Here is a 22,870-nt window from a genome sequence, read left to right as displayed (position 1 = left end):
AGTAAAAAAAAAAACAAAACACTTTGAGGCCCAAGTTACACACATCTGTAGGCCAGATTTGGCTGTAGCCTGCCAGCTGGTTACCTTTGCTGCAGTGTTCTATAAACATGACCTGTTATTATTGGATGTCCCAGAATTTATAATAACCTCCCAGGAGCCTCTGCATTGGGGCCCTTCTAGGAATACATTCTCATACTTTCTTTGCTCCCCTGCAACTTTTCCTGAACATATACTAGGCCTGTTTTGATAGAAACTCTGGAGACTTTAAATTACTGTCACAATTTGAAGAGATCTGGAATCCAGGTGTGCAAGGCAGGCTGGGAAAATAGATTTCCTTAATGAAGAGATTTGGGACTCTAGCCTTAATAGTTTTTACCCCTCCTAGAAGGTCTGGGCATAGATTCTCTGCTATTGAAGAGGGCCCCTGTGCTTCTAAGATTTGTTGAGCCACTGAGATAAAAACAATCCATTGTATGCCTTTAAGACGTGTATTGTCCTATGAATAGCTTTTTCATTGCTTTTTAAATATTTGTGTTACAGAAAAAAGAGTTTGACGTGGACACCCTCAGTAAATCAGAGCTTCGAATGCTCCTCAGCGTGATGGAAGGGGAGCTGGAGGCCAGAGACCTGGTCATCGAGGCCCTGCGGGTAAGGAGCTCCTAGGGCCCAGCCCTGTTTGATATTGTTTCCTTTTTTTGAAGGGCCAGTGACAAAGCTGCCTTTCTTAATTTTTGAACCAGGTAGATTTAAAATGTTACATCTGGTTAAAATGTGCCCCTCAACACAAATGCCAACCCATAATTTTTATAAACCCAAACACTGAAGTCAGATGGTCATTCTAACGGTGGGGATCGAGACTGAACTGTTTAGTGTGGGAAGCTTGAGACTTGAGCTGTATTGTTTCATGTGGTTATTTGGTAATAAGTGTTTAGAAAATTGGAAATTTGGTATCATATACATGTATGTGAGGTCAGAGAGGAAAGATTATGAGTCATTTGTAAAAGATATTACTGATAATAGATAGAGCTTTTCCTTCCTATGTAAATTATAAATGACTTATGTTCCGAAACTTCTAAGAGTTGAAAACTAATCTATATCCCTCTTAAAAGCTACGTGTATATTTTCACATAGTTTTATTACTTTTTCATCTGATCTTCTAGGAACTTTGAAATTTTTATAACTTGTGAAGTATTATCTTCTAATATATTACTTGGATACCCAAAATTCTGTAAAAATCATGTTTTTTTGATGCACAATCTCATAATTAGTTGTCCTTTTTTTTTTTTTTTTAAGATTTTATTTATTTATTTGACAGAGAGAAATCACAAGTAGATGGAGAGGCAGGCAGAGAGAGAGAGGGAGGGAAGCAGGCTCCCTGCCGAGCAGAGAGCCCGATGCGGGACTCGATCCCAGGACCCTAAGATCATGACCTGAGCCGAAGGCAGCGGCTTAACCCACTGAGCCACCCAGGCGCCCCACATAATTAGTTGTTCTTAATCGTGTACTTGTTTTGGTATATTAACCAAACCCAAGCATTTTTTTTCTCTTTTTTTCTTTTATATGAAATACTTTGTATATAATCAGTTGTTTCCTGGCTTTTGGTCATTTGGCCAGAATGGCTGTATTTATTATGTATGAAATGTGGTCTTGGTCTCCCCCCTCGCCCCCGCTATGGAGTATGTCCTCAGACTTTGTCTTAGGAGGTTGTTTTAACATAGGAAAACCTGTGGATGTCCAATTGTTGCTGCCTATGGGTGCTAATATAGTGGGGGAAAGAGGTAATACTAATGGTGTGTTGTCAGACATAATGGAGACGATGGGCATGCTGAGAATTCAGTTGTGTGAGGAAGGGGTGGCTATAGTTCACTTTCACCGACTGGAAATTGGTACAGTGGAGGTAATGATTACTCCTTAGTCTGATGACAGAGAACGATTGCCTCTGAAAAATGGGAGTAGAGTTCTACCACCTGTAAGCCAATAACAAGTTGAAGGTGTGCTTTCTGAATGGCAAACTTTGCTAAGTAGACTTGAGCGCAGTTTGGTTGTGAGACGGACTCCTCTCGTTCCACATTGGAAATATTCCCATTACTTGCCAATGTGTATTTTCTTGACTAATGAACTTGGTGGGAGACATGCTAGCGCAGTGGATCACTAACATGTATTCCACTCCACTTCAGGAGAGAAGAGGGTCCCCTGTGAGGCCAATAGTGTAGACTCTTGAGACCAAATGGATATGAAAGCTCCAGTTCTCCCTTAGGGATTTTTCTGTCTCTTTGTACTAACCTGTAAAAGGCATCAGCTCCTGGGGCATTTCCCACTACTTGCTCGAATGTTTGAACCTTTAGCAGATCCTGTGTTTTTGTGATCACCTGAGCAAGCCTATTTATTTCTCTTTTTAACTTAATTGCAATACTTACAAATATAAGTAGAATTAAAGGCCTGCTAATGATGAGGGCTTGCCAAACTGAAAGGTTTTGTTGTTGTTGTTGTTGTTTTAAGATTTCACTTATTTATCTGTCAGAGAGAGTGAGCACAGGCAGACAGAGAGGCAGGCAGAGGCAGAGGGAGAAGCAGGCTCCCTGCTGAGCAAGGAGCCCGACATGGGACTCGATCCCAGGACCCCGGGATCATGACCTGAGCTGAAGGCAGCCACCCAACCAACCGAGCCACCCAGGTGTCCCACAAACTGAAAGTTTTTCATAGAATCAAGGAATGTTGGCATTGCGAGGAGCCTTACTACATAGTCTAGGTCAGTGGTTTGCATCCCTCCAGATCTAGTGGTGTGTTTTGTTTTGTTTTGCTTTTTTTTTTTTAAATAAAATGTTTTATATTATTCTTTTACTGTCCTGCAGTGAAATGTATGGATAAGTGTGCATGTAAGTAGGTTATGTTAAAAATAACCAGTGCACTGCCCTAATTGTGACATAAAATAACAGGAAAGTAATGTATAACAAAACACACATTTCAGTATATAAGTGGTCAGGTATATCTCGTGGAAGACATGATAAAGGAAGCAGCAATTGGTGCCTGTTTGTAGCATTGCCTAAATGCAGTCATTGCAAAAGAATCCTGATCCAAGTGTGCTGTACTGAGACTCAGACACAGTGAGTGGGTTTGCTGTGCACGAGGTGATTTTTTTCCTGAGATGGTGAATGACTCTTGGTAAAGTTCCAAACAAAAGTACACACTTACAAAAAAAAAAAAAAAAAAAAAAAGTACACATTTACATGGAAGCGGAGTCCGTGGAAAATTCTGTGTTTGTTAAAACTAAATTAAAACAACTTGTTTGTGTGTGAAAAGGAGTTACTCTTTAGCTCAGGTCATCATTCTGAACTGAAGGTTCTACTGAAAGGAATGACTAGAGGGACATTTGAAAGTTCCAGAGGACTTGAGACAGTTCCTGGATGTGGCACACACTTAGCCCTGCCTCCTAGGTGCCAGTCACTGTGCTAACAGATCACTGTCTAGGGTGCTGCCCCTGTGGAGAAGCACTGGGCATGTTGTTCATGTATTAAAATCCAAGCAAACACAAGGGAATCCCAGAGAGATTGTGACTTAATCTCAGGTTGAAAATGTAGCATCCTTGAAGTTGGTATGTTTGGAGATTCTTAAAGCTTTTTGTCATTTTTTAAACTTGAGAATTGTGATTGATTTATTTAGGTGATTATGTTTTTAAGAATAGAGGATATGATTTTTGTATACCTGTCATAGACTCACGGTGGTCAATTACTGATTGTTTCCTCGAGGGCATTCACTGGAACTAGTGAAATTGGGGAAATACCTACTTGAGTCCAGATGTGTCATTTAGTTGCCATTTCCGTCACCAGTGGAATATAGGTTAGTGACTGGCTAAAAACTGGGAATAGAGAGAATGTGGAACTTTTAATTTTATTTCATATTAGGAGATAAACATATTCCCGAATTAAAAATTCAAAATCTGTCCAATCAGTATGTTGTTATTCAGTTGGGAGAGAAATACACCTTGTTTTAAAAAAATGTCAAAAAATATTTCTCTGAAGGTGGGAAATATTTTTAAACTTAATATGTACCATGGACTATAGGAAAATTTAGAAATGATTGTGTTATGAGGCATTTAAATCCTTTAGAATTTTGGAATCTTTAAAAAGATATTTCAGGGGTGCCTGGGTGGCTCAGTTGGTTAAGCATCTGCCTTCAGCTCAGGTCATGATCCCAGGGTCCTGGGATCAAGCCCTGCATTGGGCTCCTTACTCAGCAGGGAGTGTGGTCAGCTTCTCCCTTTCTCTGCCGCTTCCCCTGCTTGTGCAATCTCACTCTCTCTGTCACATAAGTAAAAATCTTAAAAAAAAAAAATATTTTGGACCAAGCTTTTTTACTTTGTTTAATCATGCTACCTTGATGTATTTTTTTTGAGAGAGGGAGAGCGTTCCAGTGGCAGTGAAGGGAGAGAGAAAATCCAAAAGCATGCTCAGTGTGGTTCCTGATGTGGGAATTGATCTTGAGACCCCGAGGTCATGACCTGAGCCAAACATAAAAAATCATAGATTATTGGATTGATGGCAATAAGCTTTTCAGAACAATTCATAGATATGATTGGGGGGAGGGTATTATGAAATTATAATACATATCTTGGTACATTTACTATTTTCATGTTTAAGGTAAAAATATTGCCTAGTAAAACTCCTTGGCTTTATAACAGATGTAATGTTCAGGAGATTCATTTTTATGGGGGGGATCATATTTTAAAAAGTACATTTTTGGAAAATATGAACTGCTTAACTGAAATATGTCTTAACTGCATAAGAAATATTCTATGAATGATAACCCCTCATCCACAAAAAGTAGGAATAAATCTTTGACTAAATAGATCGCTGAATGATGTTTAGAGAAAAATACTGTGAAGTTTAATTGAGAATATGCTAAATTTTCTGAAAACCACAATAGATACAGAGCTTTTTGAGTTAAATTTAATTAAATAATTAACCTGTTAAGAGATTATCTATTTGATGATAATTGTTTAGTTTGTGGAATCTTCTGGCTTTCACCTCTTTTTCCCTCTTGCTTCTAGAGTTTTTACCAGTATCTTAGTCGAATGGAAACAAGGGCAAAAACATGAAAATGCTCTAATTATAGAATTTTAGGAGTCAAAATTGTGGTTTAGCTTACATTTACCGGATCCAGCTGGCTGTTATTACTGTGAATTTACATAAATGTTATATCACCGAAACAATGAATTCCTTGGGCAGTCAGACCCAGATTTCTTGTATGCCTTCTTTTTCCTGATAAATGAGAATTAATAGTATTATTGACATGGCATTTCTTCCTCATAACCTATAGTTACTATAAAGTATGTGATACAGATTTTTAAGTATTATTTGCACTGAAACTGTAGAAATTACCAGTTTATTTCTTTGGATAGAATGTATTTATAGTATTTAACAGCATATGGGATATCAAATAGAGAATTGTCTTGTAAATGGCTGCAACAAAGAGACCCAAAGTATGATAGATTAAATATGAAGTTTATCTCTCCTCCCAATCTGGAGGTGAGTCATTTGTGCTGGGGAAGTATTTCTAAACCAAGTGGTCATTTAACAGCCGAGATTATATCTATTTTACTGCTCTCCTTAGGGAATTTCCCTCATTGGTATGATTGAAACTGTCAGTGACATGCCTACATCCCAAACCTATGGTAAAGAGGGCAAGAGAGGAAATGAAGGAGAAGCATCATGTGCATAGGGGAGAACTTTGTGGACACACCTAGCAGAGTTCTGGCGAATGGTCCTGGGTGGCTGACTGGCTCCCTGGGAAGGGAGGACTTTGGAGGAAATCTAATAACCTAATGCACTCCATTATCTTGGTTTAATGTTATAAAATATCCTAGGGTATGGTACAAGAAGATAGATCCCTCCTCTCCTCCTTCCTTCAAATACTTGTTGAGTACCTACTGTATGCCAAGTACAAAAATGAAAGTTCAAAGTGAATAAAAGTGGAGATTAATTATTGTGCCCAAATTGGGTCCATTTAGAACATTGTATATACCTTTTATATGTTTAAAATTAATTGTTCCAAGTAGTGTCATTTGGGGCCACATTTTAGTTTTCTCAGACTCTGACTCTATATGTTCAGATTTTGTCTAGGATGATCTTCCTTTCTAAAAACCTTAACTGTTCATTGGATTCAAAACGCAATTAAAAAAATGCTCTGAATGGTTTTTCTTTGAAGCAGGTTTTCTCCCCTCAGCACTAGTGACTTTTGGGACTGGGTATTTGTTGCGGTTGTTGTGAGAAGAGGGACTATCTTGTACATTACAGTATGCTTTGTAGCGGCCCTGGTCTGTCTGCTCACTAGATGCCAGTAGCACCTCTGTAGATGTGGCAGCCAAAAAGGTCTTTCCTTGGGGGGTACACAATCACTTGGGAAACACTGTTGTAAAGTAATACTGGTCAAGAAAATGCTGCTCAAATACACTTCATTGTAAGCACAGCATCCATTATTGACAGTGTAGCTTTAGAGGGAACATACCTCAACATATCTCATATGAAAAACTGACAGCTAACACCATAGTCAGTGGTGAAAAAATTAAGAGCTTTTCTCCTAAGATCAGGAATCGGACAAGGGTGTCTACTCTCACCACTTTTATTCAGCATAGAAGTCCTAGCCATAGCAATCAGACAAGAAAAATAAATAAAAGATATCCAGATTGATAAGAAGTAAAACTTCTGTTTGCAGATGACATGTTACTATATGTAGAAAATCCTAAAGAATCCACCAGAAAACTACTAGAACTAATAAGGTTACAGGATATGAAATCAGTATACAGAAATCTATTGCATTTCTATAAACTAATAATGAATTGGCAGAAAGAAATTAAGAAAATCCTATTTACAATTGCACTAAAAATAATAAAATACCTAGGAATAAACTTTACCAAGGAGATGAAAAACTTGTACTCTGAAAACTATAAAACCTTGATGAAAGAAACTGAAGACAACACAAAGGGGAAGCCCTTTTATGTTCATGGATTGGAAGAATAAATATTATCAAGATGTCCATACTACCCAAAGCAATCTACAGATTTAATGCAATCTCTACAAAATACCAATAGCATTTTTCACAGAAGTAGAACATATAATCCTAAAATTGGTGTGGAACCACAAAAGACCCTGAATAGCTAAAGCATTCTTAAAAAAGAACAAAACTTGGTGGTATCACAGTCCTGGGTTTCAAGATAGACTACAAAGCTGTAGTAATCAAAACAGTATTATGGTGCTGTGGTACCTGGCTGGCTCTGTTGGAAGAGCAGGGGACTCTTGATCTCAGGGTTGTAAGTTTGAGCCCCACATTGGGAGTAGAGACTACTTTAAAAAAAAATCCAAATAGTAAGGTTCTGGCACAAAATTAAACACATAGCTCAATGGAGCAGAATAGAAAATGCAGAAATAAAACCCACAATTATGTGGTCAATTAATCTTCAACAAAGGAGACAAGAACATGCAATGGGAAAAAGTCTCTTCAACGAATTGTGTTAGGAAAACTGAACAACTATATGTGAAGGAATGAAACTGGATGATTTTCTCATGCCATATGCAAAAATAAACTCAAAATGGATTAAAGATCTAAATGTGAGACCTGAAACCATAAAAATCCAAGAGGGAAGTCTGGCATCAGCCATAGCATTTTTCTAGAAAGGTCTCCCGAGGCAAGAGAAACAAAAGCAAAAATAAACTATTAGGACAACATCAAAATACAAAGCTTCTGCACAACAAAGGAAACAGTCAACAAAACTGAAAGACAACAGAATGGGAGAAGACATTTGCAAATGACCTATCCAATAAAGAGTTAGTATCCAAAATATATAAGGAACTTAATACAATTCAATGCCAAAAAAAATCTAATTAAAAATGGACAGAAGATATGAACAGACATTTCTCCAGTGAAGACAAACAGATGGCAAAGGGACTCAAGAAAAGATGCTCAACATCACTCAGCATCAGGGACATGCAAATCAAACCCACAATGAGATATCACCTTACACCTGTCAGAATGGCTAATCTCAAAGACCCAAGAAACCAACAAATATTGGTGAGGATGTGGAGAAAAAGGAGCCCTCATCCACTGTTGAGGGAATGCAAACTTTAGCAGTTACTGTGGAAAATGGTACAGAGGTTCTTTAAAAAGTTAAAAATAGAACTACCATGTGATCCAGTAATTCCACTGTTGGGTATTTACCCAAAGAATACAAAAACACTGGTTTGAAAAGCTACGTGAACCCATATGTTTATAGCAGCATAATTTACAATAGCCAAGTTATGGAAGCAGCCCAAGTGTCCATAGGTGGATGAATGGATAAAGAAAATATGGTGTGTGGGACGCTTTGGGTGGCTCAGTCAGTTAAGCACCTGCTTTTGGCCCAGATCATGATTTTAGGATCCTGGGATTCGAGTCCTGTGTCAGGTTCCTTGCTCCTCGGGGAGCCCACTTCTTGCTCTGCCTGTCACTCCCCTTATTTGAGTGCACGTGCTCTCTGACAAATAAATAAAATCTTTAAAAAATGTGGTGTGTGTATACACACAAACACACATACACATACAATGGAATATTAGTCATAAAAAGAAATGAAATCTGGGCTCTTTGCAACATGAATGTATCTAGAAGGTATAATGCTAAGTGAAATAAGTCAGAGATGATTTCACTTATATTTGGAAATCAAAATGAACAAGAAAAAGAGAAAACTAACTTTTAACTAGAGAGAGGAAACTGATGGTTATCAGAGGAGAGGATGGTGGAGGGATGGGTGAAATAGGTGAAGGGGATTATGAGTACATTTATCATAATGAGCACTGAGTAATGTGCAGAATTGTCGAATCACTGTATTGAACACCTGAAACTAATAAACACCATATATTAACTCTACTGGAATTAAAAATACATTTTCTTATGAAACAAGTGATTTGTCTTTGAACTATTTTCCTTCAAAACTAAATATTTAAAAATGCCCATTTAAGAAATTTCATGACTCTTTCAAAGCACACCACATTTTATTTAAAATTGCATTATAGTTTTATGTGCAGGAATGAAATGCTTTGCTTTTTCTGTTAAAAAACCTGTATAGTTGCATGGCTCAGTGTTGGAGTCTTCACATAGAACAAAGGCGAACTCTTCAAATAAAATAAAATCATTAAACAGAAGAATGCTTCCACTCTGGGTTTGAAAGCAGCCACTGCTGTACTGCAGACTATTGTGAGCTTTCCCTCATATGACATGTCTGTTAAATCATGATAAAAGAGGAGCATTCTGGTTTCAGCAAAGTAAAACATGCAGCCTTTTGTATTTCGGAATTCTCCTATGACTTCAGGCAATTGATTGACCAAAACATACCCTTTTCTGTTCCTTTTAATTAATGAATGATTTAATTTGCTGAGCAGAGCTGAATTCATGAAAACATAAATTGTTTCCTTTTCTGTCCACTGAGATAACGCCTTTGTTCCATGTCTAGCAAAAAGGAAGGGGAGTTGACCAGACGGTGTGTTGTTTTTGCATGCAAATCACTTCTCATAAAATAGAAATAGCTGATCATTCTTAAATAGCATTGTATTTTGTCCAGTAGGACAGACATAGGAAGTGTCACTTTTGATTCTTCTGAGAAATTTTATTTTCCCTGATGAACATTTACTACTAGTGAAGGGACAAAATGGAATACCAGGCAAAATAGTGCTTTTTTATATATTAAGAAATGAAGATTGATGTGCTGTGAAAGCAAAATTTTTATCAATATTATGTAATAAGCAACTGAACTCAAGCAACATTTTCTTGCTGATGATTATTAATAGATCATTAGGACATCTGTGAGAACAAACTAAAGCACATTGTTCAGCTCAATGATGTACCATTTGTTTTACACTGGGTTCAGGATAGATTCAGAGTTACAAATGGCATGAAGACAGGAATACATTTTGGAGACTGTGCAGATTATCATAATTTTGGGGACTGTTCACTTAATAGTTCCTTTTAAGAATTACTTCCTTGTGATCTGAGAATACAGAATGTTCCTTTGAGGTGAGGCCTTCTGATAACACTTTAACCTCTTGTTATACTCAGTGGCTAAGCTACAGGTCATGTGTTCTTTTGGGAATTTCATTTGCTATGTTTATGACAAAATCGGTCTTGATTAGAAGAGGAAACAAGGATCTAAGATAGTATTCAAAATTCTGCCTTCTCTCTGGTTGTGATTATTTTGGAAAGAAGCATAAGAGGTTTCATCTTCTCCCTTTTGATTTTTGGAGTCAAAATGTAAATAGGTATTGAACACATAGGAGTATTTGTATCCCTTTGTCTACGTGAAATGATTTTTTTTTTTTAAGATTTTATTTATTTATTTATTTGAGAGACAGACAGTGAGAGAGAGCATGAGCGAGGAGAAGGTCAGAGGGAGAAGCAGACTCCCCATGGAGCTGGGAGCCCGATCTCGGGACTCCAGGATCATGACCCGAGCCCAAGGCAGTCGTCCAACCAACTGAGCCACCCAGGCACCCCTACATGAAATGATCTTTGAACATGGTGGGGATCTTTGAGAAGAGGGCAGGGGGATTGGGGGATCCATGTATCCATTCATTCAACAGATGTTTGTATCTTTAGGTATGTCTTGGGTTTTAGTGGTGGTGAGCAAGGAGCATGAGTTTTCTTAAGAGTCCAGTGGGAGAGAGGGACATTAAAATAATAAACCAAAATACTGAAGCTCACATTACGATTACCAAGGAAAGAATGCCATGAGAAGAGAGATTACTCTAGATTGGTCAAGAAAGTTCTCTCTGAGAAAGTGACACCCCCCCTGAGACTTGGAGGGATATCAGAAATCTAGTTGGAAGAAGAGTGTTCTTACAAAGGGAATAGCACATTCAAGGACCCTAAGAGAAGAAGGAGCTTGGCAATTTATACGAACTGCTGGAAGTTGGAGAACAAGAGAGAATGGCACAAGATGAGATACAGAGCTAGGCTGTGGCCAGATCATGCTGGAGAGTGAAGACCATGAGAAGGTTGGATTTCATTTTATGTCAGGGTAGCCACTGAAGTGTTTAAGCATGAGAATGCCAGTGATTCAACATGATTTTCCAAAAGATTCTAACAGCATAATTATATTGTATTTGATTTTTTGCATTAAAATTTTAATTTTAATTTATTAAATGTGAATATTTAATGTAAATATTTAAAATTTATCACCATTGTCAAGGGAAAAAATTACAAAGGTCACTCTAGCTGCAAGACAGACGAAAGTTTGTAGGAGAGCCGGATTGAAGGCAGAATGTCATAGAGGTTGTCTAAGAAATGTGAATTTCTCAGATGCTTATAATTATTGCCCTTTAAGAAGGCATGGAAAATGTTCCTGCTAGTCACTTTTGTCATGTAGCAGTGAACAGTGTCTTTAGACTGTTAAGCTGATTATGGTTTTTAAGGTGTTGTGCACCTAAAATAGAATGGATAAGGTATGTTCTCCACGTGAAATTTTTTGAAAGGCAAAATTCTATCTTCCGTTTTACTCTTTCCAATCCAGTTCATCTCAGTTGAGTTTAGATTTTTACATTAAATGAATTTTATACTTAGAAGCCCTCTTCTTTCAAGATTACTATGCATTTCTACAGGCATATCTGTTCTAAAATAAACTTCCTTTTTAATTTTTTCACATAGGATTGGGTAGAGTAGCAGAAGACGGCTTCACGTGGAGCTAAAAGTGACCTAGCCACAATAAAAATGTTTCAGCAGTGTCTCAATTTGTCCTGCTCGGATGAATCCATTTTGGCCTGTCTCAAGTGGACCCTTGCGGGGCCCCTGTTCACGTGATTATGCTGTAGTGAAAAAGACTTCCCCTTAAACTCTCTCCTTTTCTTTATACTTTGAGGTACAGGACGGATCTTGGTCACCTTTGTATCTCATAAAATGGGCGGTGCCTCATTCTCCAGGGTAGAACTCTCTTCAAGGTGGAGGGTGGCAGATGGGAACGAAGGCAAATCGGCAAAATAGTGAGGCCTGCAGGGTTTGGCTGTGAGAGCAACTTGGAGAGAGAGAGGTGATGTGTCAAGTGTTGTCCAGGCAGAACTATTCCCCTCCCTGCCCCGCCCAGAGGGGCTTAGGAATTTGACAAGCTTCTAAAATGTATTGGGAATCAGATCCTATTATATTATTATTATTAGTTTTTAAAGATTTTATTTATTTATTTGACAGAGAGAGATCACAAGTAGGCAGAAGAGGCAGGCAGAGAGAGAGAGGAGGAAGCAGGCTCCCCGCCGAGCAGAGAGCCTGACGCAGGGCTCGATCCCAGGACCCTGAGATCATGACCTGAGCCGAAGGCAGCACCCAGGCGCCCCCCCTATTGTATTATTTTTAAAAGCGACTTTTTACGTGTGTGGGAATGGCATGATAAAAATACTCGCTCTACAAATTATAAACTCGTGCTCTTTGGTTTGCCAGTCTTTCCCCTTATCTCGCTATGTAGACATCGTATTCTTTATAATATTAAATCTTTGATTTTTAGTGGCGTTCACTTCGCATGAATAATTGCTTGCAACCACCTCTGTTTGCAATCATGTAAAAGTGAAAGGAGGGAGGTGGTTCTCTAGTGAACTGAAACAGTTTCTTTTCCACAGCCTCCTCACTCCACTCTGCGATTGGGGGTTACCCGCAGACAAACTGAAATCCAAAGAAGGGGCCGTTGGATTTGGCCTGTGTTGCTCAGGAGGGGCGAGGTTTGCTGCTGTTTCCTGTAGGTTGAAGTCAGAGCAGGACATAGAGATGAAAAGGGATTTAACATTGTGATGTTTTTATCATGTGCCAGGCACTTCCCCTGTATTCTCTCCTCTTGTCTCTGTGACATCCCTTGAAATCAGGGATTGTGCCCCCCGCTTTAGGAATGGAGAAACAGACTGAGAGAGTAAGCCACTTTCTGGCTGACTCCTAACCTCCACTCACGATTCCTCTGCTTCAAAGGCGGCATTAATGAAACTAGAGCTGGTTGACATTTGTGGGTTCTTTATTTTAAAACGCTGTGAATTCCCAGAACATTTCCCACGCACCTGTAATCAATTGTAAATATCAAAAGCTGCGCGGAAATGGTTAGGCAATCTTCAAATGTGTAATCATTCATTTGCTGTTCCCTCCCAATTGACTGCAGGTAATTACCAACAGAAGTAAATCCTGCAAGACTTCTAAGATCTTATTGAATGGCAATTATGATAATGTAGAAAGGCATCATTGATTTCTTAAAATGTTTTCCTCTAATTATCATCCCAAGTGCAAAAAAGTTTGTACTTTTCTGTAATTAGGATATTCTCATCTTCTGGATGAGAACATGTTGGAACATTTAAATGCTGTATTATCCAAATTTACTCTAGGAGAATGAAGATTTATAAAGTGGAGAAGAATGCGATAGTTAGGGCACTGCCATTTCCATTCTTACCGTCCCACTTCTTAGTCATTATTAAATCTGTTTCTTGTAGTTAATTGTATTTCATTTTTTTACTTTTTTTGATATTTGATCACCTTTTTCAGTTTTCATTTGCATCTAAAAAATGGCAGGTGGTAAATTGAGTCGTTAAATAGAAATGTAGTTTGGTTTTCATGAAAGGGTGTTGTACTGATTTCCTTGAGTTATATAATCCTTTGATTCTTTTTTTCCCCCCAATCAATGGAATTCGTGAATGCAGGGAATTTGTGAGAGTGTGTATGTAGGCAGGTAATAATAGATTCACTGCCAATAAGGAGTTCAGTATTCTTAATAATTAGCATGTTAAAATGCAGATATATCGTTGACCTTGTTAGATGTCTTTTCACAGAGGCTAAATCAACAGAATCATATCATTTTTAAAAAGATCATTTTAGATAAACCTCTAAATAATCCCTAAAAATTAATTTGGAGTTGACAGTGATTTTTCTGTTAATGGGTCTTTTCCCATGAGAAGATTTCCCAAGAAATCTTACATAGACACTGTGGAAGGTGCATTGGTCTTTGTTCTATAGTATCTTGACAAAATAAGAAGACCTCACTGGTGTATTAGGAAACTTTCCATCATCCTCTCTGCTTGGCTGGATCAGCGGTTCCATGAATTTTTATGCCTGTTGTGGGGGACAGCAATAAGATGTGAGTTTGGTTGGAGGGATGATAGGTGGCACAATTAAAGGAAGAGCTTTAGAGACCCTTCATGGGAATTGTTAATATGTGAAATTCTTAATGAGTTTAAATTTCAAACAGTTGAGGATTGGAACTCACTGTAGGCTCTGAGGTAGGAAAGGATATGACAAAAACAGTGTTTAAAGGAGATTATGTTAACCACTATTTGAATGTAGATTGACAGACTAAGGGAGAGAAGGGATCTGAGGAGGCAATTACAGTTGACATTTATTAAAGTACAGGTTCTTTAAAGCTCTGAATTCTGTGAGATGGCTCTAAATGTAGGTGATGCGCTATTGGGGAGTATTACAAGGACTTGAATAGATTGAGAGGAGATTGTGAATAAAAATAACTCCTCCAGGATAAGAGCACATTATTTTCTAACTCGTGACAGCAACCAGTAATTTCAAAAGCAATTTCAGTGTCAGGGTATAAACCCTTTTTATTGTTAAAGGATATTGTGTTCGTGCCCCATGTGAATTCATACTTAAGTAATTCGGCATCAGCTGCAGTGCTCCCAATAGCTTTTTTATAGCAATAGTGCTAGTCCTTCAACATGCATCCAACAAATATTTATTGAATATATTCTGTCATGCCAGGTGCAGGGCACCGGGAAGAGAGTAGCAGCAAGGCAGTCCCTGCACTCATGGGACTTACTGTCTAGGACCGGAGACTAACCATGACTAACAAGTCCCATTTGTGACAAATGCAGCAAAGGACAAGGACTGAGCACTAAGATTATGTCCCATAATTCTGCTGTTTTTCTCAGACACACTATGGAAGGCCATGTAAAAGCAGGGTCAAAGTAAGCATAGTAATCACTAAGCAAAACATTAACATTTTCCAGTGTATTTAACAAAAGGAAAAAAGCTGTGCTTCCCCAGTTTGCTCCTTACCTATTGTGTTCCCTAGGTTGTGTGCAACTCCTCCCCAAAACTGTTTGTTTTTGGGGTTTCTCCTGCTGTGCTTTGTCTCCTGCTCCTTTCTTAGATGCAGATGGTGGCTTCCTGCATTTTCTTGCTTTTCAAAGTGGGTGCTAGTCTCCCCTATTTGACATTATTGAGTTTTATGAGATTACAAAGCAGTACTGCTATTTGTACTACTGACTTGAAAGAGATTTTTTAAAAAGCCCCATTTATTACTTACATACATCCTATTACCAATTCTGTAGGATTCTCCCACAACTCTGGTGGTGATTAGGCAAGATGAAGATGAAGGTGTTTTGCTTTAAAATGAATTCTTTCTCAGGGAGTCCTGTGTTTACTCACAAAAAGAGATCCTCTGGGAGTATTTTCTATCTAGACAAGTTTGAGTCTTGCGATGAACACTCTTTAAGGTTCTTACCTGTGATCCTTCCTGCTAGAGAGGAGAAAGGATACATAGGTAACAAGGTGCTCTCACTTTGTCATCCATTGCTGTGCTCCAAACCCATCCCAGGACTTACTGGCGTTAAGCCACATCAGACATTTATTTTGCTCACAAATCGGCAGTTTAGGTGGGGTTTGGGATGGGCAGCTCACAGTCTGCATCTCATGTAGCTAGCAGTGGAGGAGACTGAGAAGAGGGGAGGATTTCCTTCCAAGACGGCTCCCTCATGTTGGCTGTCTGCTAGGAGCTCTGTGGGGACTGTGGCCTGGGTGCTTGGGTTCCCCACTTGGGCTTCCTTGTCACAGAGTGGCTAGGACCCATCAGTGAGCAGCCTAAAAGGCAGGAGATAGAATTTGCCAGTTCTTTATCATCTGGGTCACAAAGTTACTTTGCACTCCCTTGGATCTGTTAAGCAGTTACAGGACTGAGATTCAGGGGAAGAGACACAGACCTGACCACCTGGAAGGAGCGTCAAAGAATGTGATAATGTTCTTAAAACTCCAGAAAACTGCTACTTGTCATTTACTGAGCCTTATCTGTTAAAACTGCTATTTTGCACTCAATGTGGATGATCTCATTTATTCCCCACAGGTCTCCCTTGAAGGAGATACTATTATTATCTTGCTTTTAGACTCATGGTTAAGTAACATGTTCTCTGTCACACAACTGTCAAGTGGGGAGCCAGAACTTGGACCCAGGCTTGCTGACTCCCAAGTGCATCTTTTTAACCATCCTCCCGAGTAATCTAGGGCAGGAGAGCAATGTACTTGCTACCAACTCAAATGCAAGACAGACTTATATGTAAGAGTAAATCACACATGAAAGAGTTCTAATGAAGATGAACAGTGGATGCCTTCTGGGAAGAGGTGGCAATCCAGGAGTCTTTTGAGGAATGAGTACATTAATGACTAGAATTGAGAAGTGGATGTGTGTCAGAAGAGCAGCGTGAACACAGGGTCTGTGTGTGCTCTGGACACGGGAGGTAAGTTGGCCTGGAGCACAGGCTTATGCACCAGTGGAGCAGGAGATAGGACAGGCTGCATCAGGCAGGTTTGGAATGTCAAGCTGATACATTTGTGTGCCTAATAGGATAGGCAGGGCAGAGTCCCTCAGGATTTTTGAGCAAGAGAATGGACTAACTTGAGGCATTGGTTCTTAAAGTGTGTTTCCAGACCAGCTGCGTCAGCATCCCATAGGAACCTTGCTGGAAATGTAAATTCTTAGACCCCCACCTTAGACAGACTAACTCAGAAACTCTGTGGATAGAGCAAAGAAAGTATTCTGTGGTTTCACCTGCCCTCTAGGTAGGTGGTGGTGGGCTTCAGTTTGAGAACTACTGATATGAGGGATGGTCATTTGTTGTGAAGCGGGTGTGTTTAGATAACATAACTTCAGGGTGAACTTAAAATCCCTGCTGCTGATTAAAATCCCTGAAAGCTGGAAAGACTTTCTGCTCAGTCCGCAGGATGGGCAGCCAAATTGGTGGCTGATGTTGGTTCTGGTTGTAAAGAGTTTGATGAGGAAAAGGCAGCCAATGGCTAGTCTCTGGACAACTTCTCCAAAAGCCATCATTAAGTGCCTCAAAGTGACTCTGTCCAGACATGTTCTCAAAGAAGTCTGTGGAAATAGTGCTCAAGGAGCTTTCTTTAATTCTTGGATTAAAATAAAACATCAGTTATGAAGACATTAAGAACTGTGTGCAATAACTGTATCCTATTAGAGATGTTGTTGTTTTTATTTACTTCTTATATCCCTATGTGTTCCACAGGGGATTTGAGGTGCCTGACAAGAATATAAAATAGCAAAATAGAAAAATAGGAGTGTGTGAAAATCAAGATTTTGGAACCAGAGCAGCAGTTTACAAACCTTGGAGTCATAAGATGCTTTCTTCTAACAAGATGTTACTTGAGGGGCAGTACATTGAAAACAAGCTGAGCCACTGGGTGGAAGCAGAGTCTGGGGCTGTAAGCCTCCTGAGAGGGAAAATCAAACAAGAATAGGATGACAGGATTTGTATTGTTCATAAGGAAAACTGCCTGGCAGTTACTTCCTCGGGGGAAGGCAGACTCCTGGTCCTGAGGTCTAAAATTTCTCTTGTGCCTTTTCAAATTGGAGGTGTTGGGTAGTGTGCGTTGTTTTCAGCACAGTCCACATAAAGTGTGATAGCTGAGGGTGTATCATCCAGGGACCTGAGTGAGAGGCGGGATGAAGGAGCTGGGGTGAAGGTGAAGGGGGTTGGGTGGCCGTGAGGGCTGGCTGGGACAAGTGGGGTTTTAAATGCACAGCTTTCTGACTGTGCTGGGGACGAGGCATGCATTAGATTCTCTAAATAAACAGATGGGCTGTGTGACCTTCAAACCATTTGCCAGGATGATCTCATATCATTTGCTGGTGTTTTTGTCCAATCAGTTTATATACACGCTTTTCAGACTGAACAAGTCTATCACCTATATTCAGATATGGTTAGGCTAAGCAGTACCTGTAAAAATTTGAACAAGAGATCAAAGCAAATACTTGTATGTGTTTCCAAAAGAAAATGAGAGTCAGTGTTAAATAATTTTGCCTTATAACACTTTTTCTACAAATTTATGATGTCTGGCTATGACAGACATTGTTTATGTTAGGATTTTATGAATGTACTTTGTGGTTTAAGTACTGTTAGTTGACATTAAGCGTTCTCCTATAGCACTGTAATAATTTTGCAAAACAAGGTCTTTAGTCAATGTACTTCAACTTGGAAGTTCATCAGTTTGAAAGCTTATCAGTTTTCAACATGTTTGGTTTTGGACTTTGCAGCTCTCTTTGTTCTTTATGCTTTGACAACCAGTTTCTGCCACACCTGGAACAGCTCTAATGGTTTAAAGCATTAACTGCATTTTGACAGCCCTGTAACACACAGTGTTGTTACTCATTTGTTCTTCCTGCCCAGTGAGTTGCCTATTGATTTTCATTCCCTTGTTGCTGCTTTCTGTAGTGTCATTGAGTGGATAGTTTGTTTTTAAATTGTAGCTAAACAAGTATCACTTATGATAAACATTCACTGCCATTTTTGCTTCATAGCAAGTTAGGCTACCCCCTTTACAATGGGATTATTTCTAGTTATGAGGCAATATTAAATATATAAACATCTTGTTTAAGAAAAAAAGTCACTGTATAAGAAACTAGGTTTTATCTTGATATATGTAACAGAGGAGTGAAGATGACCAGATGGCAATAATAATGGAGCAGACTTTTAACGGTTTTACTAGTAAAAATAATTATTTATGAGAATTGAGAATTTATATAAGCTTCATAAAATGTAACAGTTTCCTCTACAAGCTGTTCAAATGTCTCTTCATTGGTCTTTGTCTTAACTGCACAGGTAGCATTATGTGATGCTTTAGTCACCAACTCTTTTTTTTTTTTTTTTTAATTTTATACATGATTTATAGGATCCACAGGATTACTGTTTTTCTGTGGCTGTTTTTCTCAGTAATAATTGGGTTTTAATCTATCATGGACCAGAAAGTTATACAACTTTTACTTAATGGAAACCTGTGTCACCAGATTGTTAAATTCTGACTGAAAATTTACCCCCAAGTATTACCATCCTAACATAGAGGTAACTAGGTTATTTCAACACTGTTTCATGTTCTCCATTTTTTAATCAAGCATTTTAAATATTTTCCATGTTTCTAGTGTTCATAAATTGTAGCCTTGTTGACTTACAGTATTTCATATGTTTGAAGAACTACAACTTAATTATTTTTCTGTGTTCTTTCATCTGTTGTTTTCCTGCTAACTATGTAAATGGGTGGTTTTCAGCAGAAACCACACAGGCACTGTGAATCAAAAAGGAGGCCTAAATAACCAGGACAGATGACACCCATTACATCATCTTGACGCATACTGGCTGAACAAGAGCCTCTGCCATGGGTATCTTTTAGAAATGTTTTAGCTTAGAAAAAGCCTTCTTAGGAGATGTGCGGCCTGTTCAAATGCACTGGCTTGTAAAAGTCAGTGTCCTCTTAATGCACATTAGTAACACCTGCTAATGATTTCAGGATGACCTGTTCGTATAGAATGAAACCTATAGTTTAAGTGGGAATGGTTTTAAATGACATAATTTACAAGGAATTTTAACAGTTTTATTATTTAATGTGTATAATTTCCTCTAATTATTAAAGCAGTAAATGTTCTTTGTAGAGTATCTTAAAAAGGCACAAAATGATACTTTCATCATTCAGAAGTAACCATTTTTCTCTGCATTAATGAAGAGATATAATCTCTCTCTCTTAAAATAGGATCATGCTCTACATAGTAATTTGGGGACCTGTTTTTCTTCACTCTTTATCTCTTTTTCTTTTCTTTCTTTCTTTCTTTCTTTTTTTTTTTTTTTTGTAAGATTTTATTTATTTTAGAGAGAGTGTGAGGAGCAGGAGGGGCACAGGGAGAGGGAGAGAGAGAATCCCAAGCAGACTGTGCACCAAGCATGAGCCACTTGTGGGGCTTATTTCACAGAACCCTGAGATCATGACCTGAGCTGAAATCAAGAGGCAGGCATTTGGGGTGCCTGGGTGGCTCAGTGGGTTAAGCCTTTGCCTTTGGCTCAGGTCATGATCCCAGGGTTTGGGATCCGAGACCCGCATCAGGCTCTCTGCTCAGCAGGGAGCCTGCTTCCACTTCTCTCTCTCTGCCTACCTCTCTGCCTGCTTGTCAAATAAGTAAATAAAATCTTAAAAAAAAAAAAAAAAAAAAGAGGCAGACATTTAACCAATTAAGCCACACAGGCACCCCTCAGCATCCTGTTTTCCTAATATATTGTGAACATATTGCTAGATACTCTTCAACATTGTGATTTTTAATTGCTGCATATCATGGATTTAATAAACCTCAGTGGTCCAAAATCTACTCACCATCTTAGATTATATGAGTTATTGCTGTGGCTCCTCCTCTGAAGGCACCCCCAGTTCCCTTGGTCCTCTTACTTTGCCCAGTCACTTGGCAAAAACGTGATGCTTGTTAAATTCAACTTTCTGCCTACTTCATGCCCACACAAGTAGGGTTATGCAGGCTGGAGAAAAACCACCCAGCCTTGCTGACTTGTCTCACTTTAAATTCACAACAGTATTCTCTTCTGGATACTTTATGCTGGTTGGCATTTTATCACATTTCTTAACACTCGGCTCACCTGTTCCCCTAAATTATTTCACAGTTTTGCCTTCTGAGATCTTCCTTCCACACGTCCTCCCTTTGCTTCATTCTCAGCTTCTTTCAATTTCACTGGGAGCCGGAAGCAATCAGCACTTGCATAGTCTGTCGATGTCACGTCACTCAGTTCACTGGCATCTGCACAACATACCCACATCTCCTGTCACCGAGGGCAGACTGTCCATGTGCTGGGCTCTGGTTCAGCTGGCCATTGTGCACCTGATTCTATGCCTTCTCAAATACCCAGTTACATCTTCAGCAATTATCCTACTCTTGTGGGTTATCGAATTTTATCCTTCATTTGACCCTGCCTTCCCCCACTCTGCAGCTGCATTTTCCCCCTCTGTTACAGCAAAGCTCCTTGAAATAGTTGTCTACTAGTTGATGCCATCCCTTGTCTTCCATTCTTTCTTGGTCCTATTCTAGTCCGGCTTTTTCCAGCACTAGCCCAACCAAAAGTCAGTCCATTCTTATAGTTGCCAGGAAGAGAAAAGAAAACAAAACAAAACTTGGAGGAAGACTTGGTTCCTCTTTTTCTTCCCACCCTCGTATGCAGTCTCTCTGCAAATCTCTTTGGCTCTAACTGTAAGATACACTTTGACTGCTGCTGCTTTAGTTCCTGTTGTTGTTTGTCTAGGTCCTTTTGCACTGCTGTAACAAAAACGCCACACATAGATTGGGTGACTCTAAAAACAAATGTTTCCATAGTTGTGGAGGCTGGGAAGTCCAAGATCAAGACTCCGTGTTTGGTGAAGAGCCCACGTTCATGTCCTCACATGTTGAAGGTGCAAGGGAGCCCTTCTGTTCCTAAAGAGACTCCCCTCTTGACCCGGTCACCTCCCAAAGGCTCCATCTCCAGATGCCATCACCTTGGGGATTAGGTTTTAACATATGAATTTTAAGGGGACACAGACATTTAGTATGGCACTGCTATAACAAAATTATCACAAACTTAGTGGCTTTAAAAATAACACAGATTATTAACTTATATTTCCAAGGTCAGAAGTATAAAATGGGTGGTCAGGACTTGGTTCCTTGTGGAGGGTCTGTTGGAGAATATTTCCTTGTCCTTCTCAGCTTCTAGAGGCTGCCTATATTCCTTAGCTTCTGGCTCCTTCCTCCGTCTTCAAAGCCAGCTGTATACTAAGTAGTTTCTCCTCCCTTCTCTCCTTCCATAGTCTCATCTCCTTCTGACACTTCTGGTTCTCTTTTGAGGACCCACGTGACTATAATCAGCTCACCTTCATAATCTTGGCTACTCAGTATCCTTAACTTAATCACATCTGTGCAGTCCCTTTTGCCAGCTAAGGTAATATAATCAAAGGTTCCAGAGATTAGGACATCTTTGTAGATCATTATTCTGTCTACTGAAACCCTCTTGCCTGGATTATTTCAATAGCCTCCTTAGTGGTTTCCCACTTCTGCAGCTGCCCCAATAAAGTCCGTGTTCTCCAGAGCAACCAGAATGGTCCTCTTATAACAGAAGGCAGAGCATGGCATCCTTCAGCTCACAACCTATAGTGATCACTATCTCTCGGCAACATGGTCTCCCTGACTTTTGTCTCCCTAGTCCCTCTCCTCGTTCTTCCACAGCCCTGCTGGCTCCCTTGCCTGTTCCAGTGGGCTCCTGCATCTGTTTCCGCTGCCTGGGAAGAAGTTTTTCTGAACTTCAGTGTGGCTCTTTTTCTCACCTCTGTAGACCTTTGCTCAAATGTCATCTTTTTTTTTTTTTTTTTTTAATTTTATTTATTTATTTGACAGAGAGAGATCACAAGTAGACAGAGAGGCAGGCAGAGAGAGAGAGGAGGAAGCAGGCTCCCTGCTGAGCAGAGAGCCCGATGCGGGACTCAGTCCCAGGACCCTGAGATCGTGACCTGAGCCGAAGGCAGCGGCTTAACCCACTGAGCCACCCAGGTGCCCTCAAATGTCATCTTCATGAGGCTCTCTCTGACCGTCCTCTTTTAAGATCTCACCCCGGTCCATATCACAGCAACCCCCATCCTCCTTTCTTGCTTTCTTTAGTTGCATTGCATTTATTGCCATTGAATATGCTATATATTTTTTTATATTACATGCTTAACATATATAAGTTTGTATTTATTTTCCCAATAGAATATAAGCTCTGTGAGGGCAGGGATTTTGTTTTGTTCACCGCTCTGTTGCATCTGGCTC

The 22,870-nt window shown here is 39.4% G+C and overlaps 1 protein-coding gene across 4 annotated transcripts in view; it reads left to right on the top strand.

Annotated features, from left to right (window-relative positions):
* Positions 1-22,870, top strand: part of CTTNBP2 (cortactin binding protein 2) — a 150,255-nt gene that overhangs the window by 11,221 nt on the left and 116,164 nt on the right. For all 4 annotated transcript variants that reach the window (XR_006601388.1, XM_013050944.2, XM_004741903.2 and 1 more), the window contains exon 2: positions 541-648. Coding sequence is in view for 3 of the 4 variants with exons in the window: in XM_013050944.2 (XP_012906398.1) it covers positions 541-648 (108 nt within the window). In the remaining variant the exon portion in view is untranslated. The remainder of the gene's footprint in view (positions 1-540; positions 649-22,870) is intronic.

Source organism: Mustela putorius, unplaced genomic scaffold (assembly GCF_011764305.1).
Source record: "Mustela putorius furo isolate JIRA1106 unplaced genomic scaffold, ASM1176430v1.1 tig00003845_pilon_pilon_pilon, whole genome shotgun sequence".
Taxonomy (NCBI): domain Eukaryota; kingdom Metazoa; phylum Chordata; class Mammalia; order Carnivora; family Mustelidae; genus Mustela; species Mustela putorius.
This window is presented reverse-complemented; position numbering and strand designations above follow the sequence as displayed.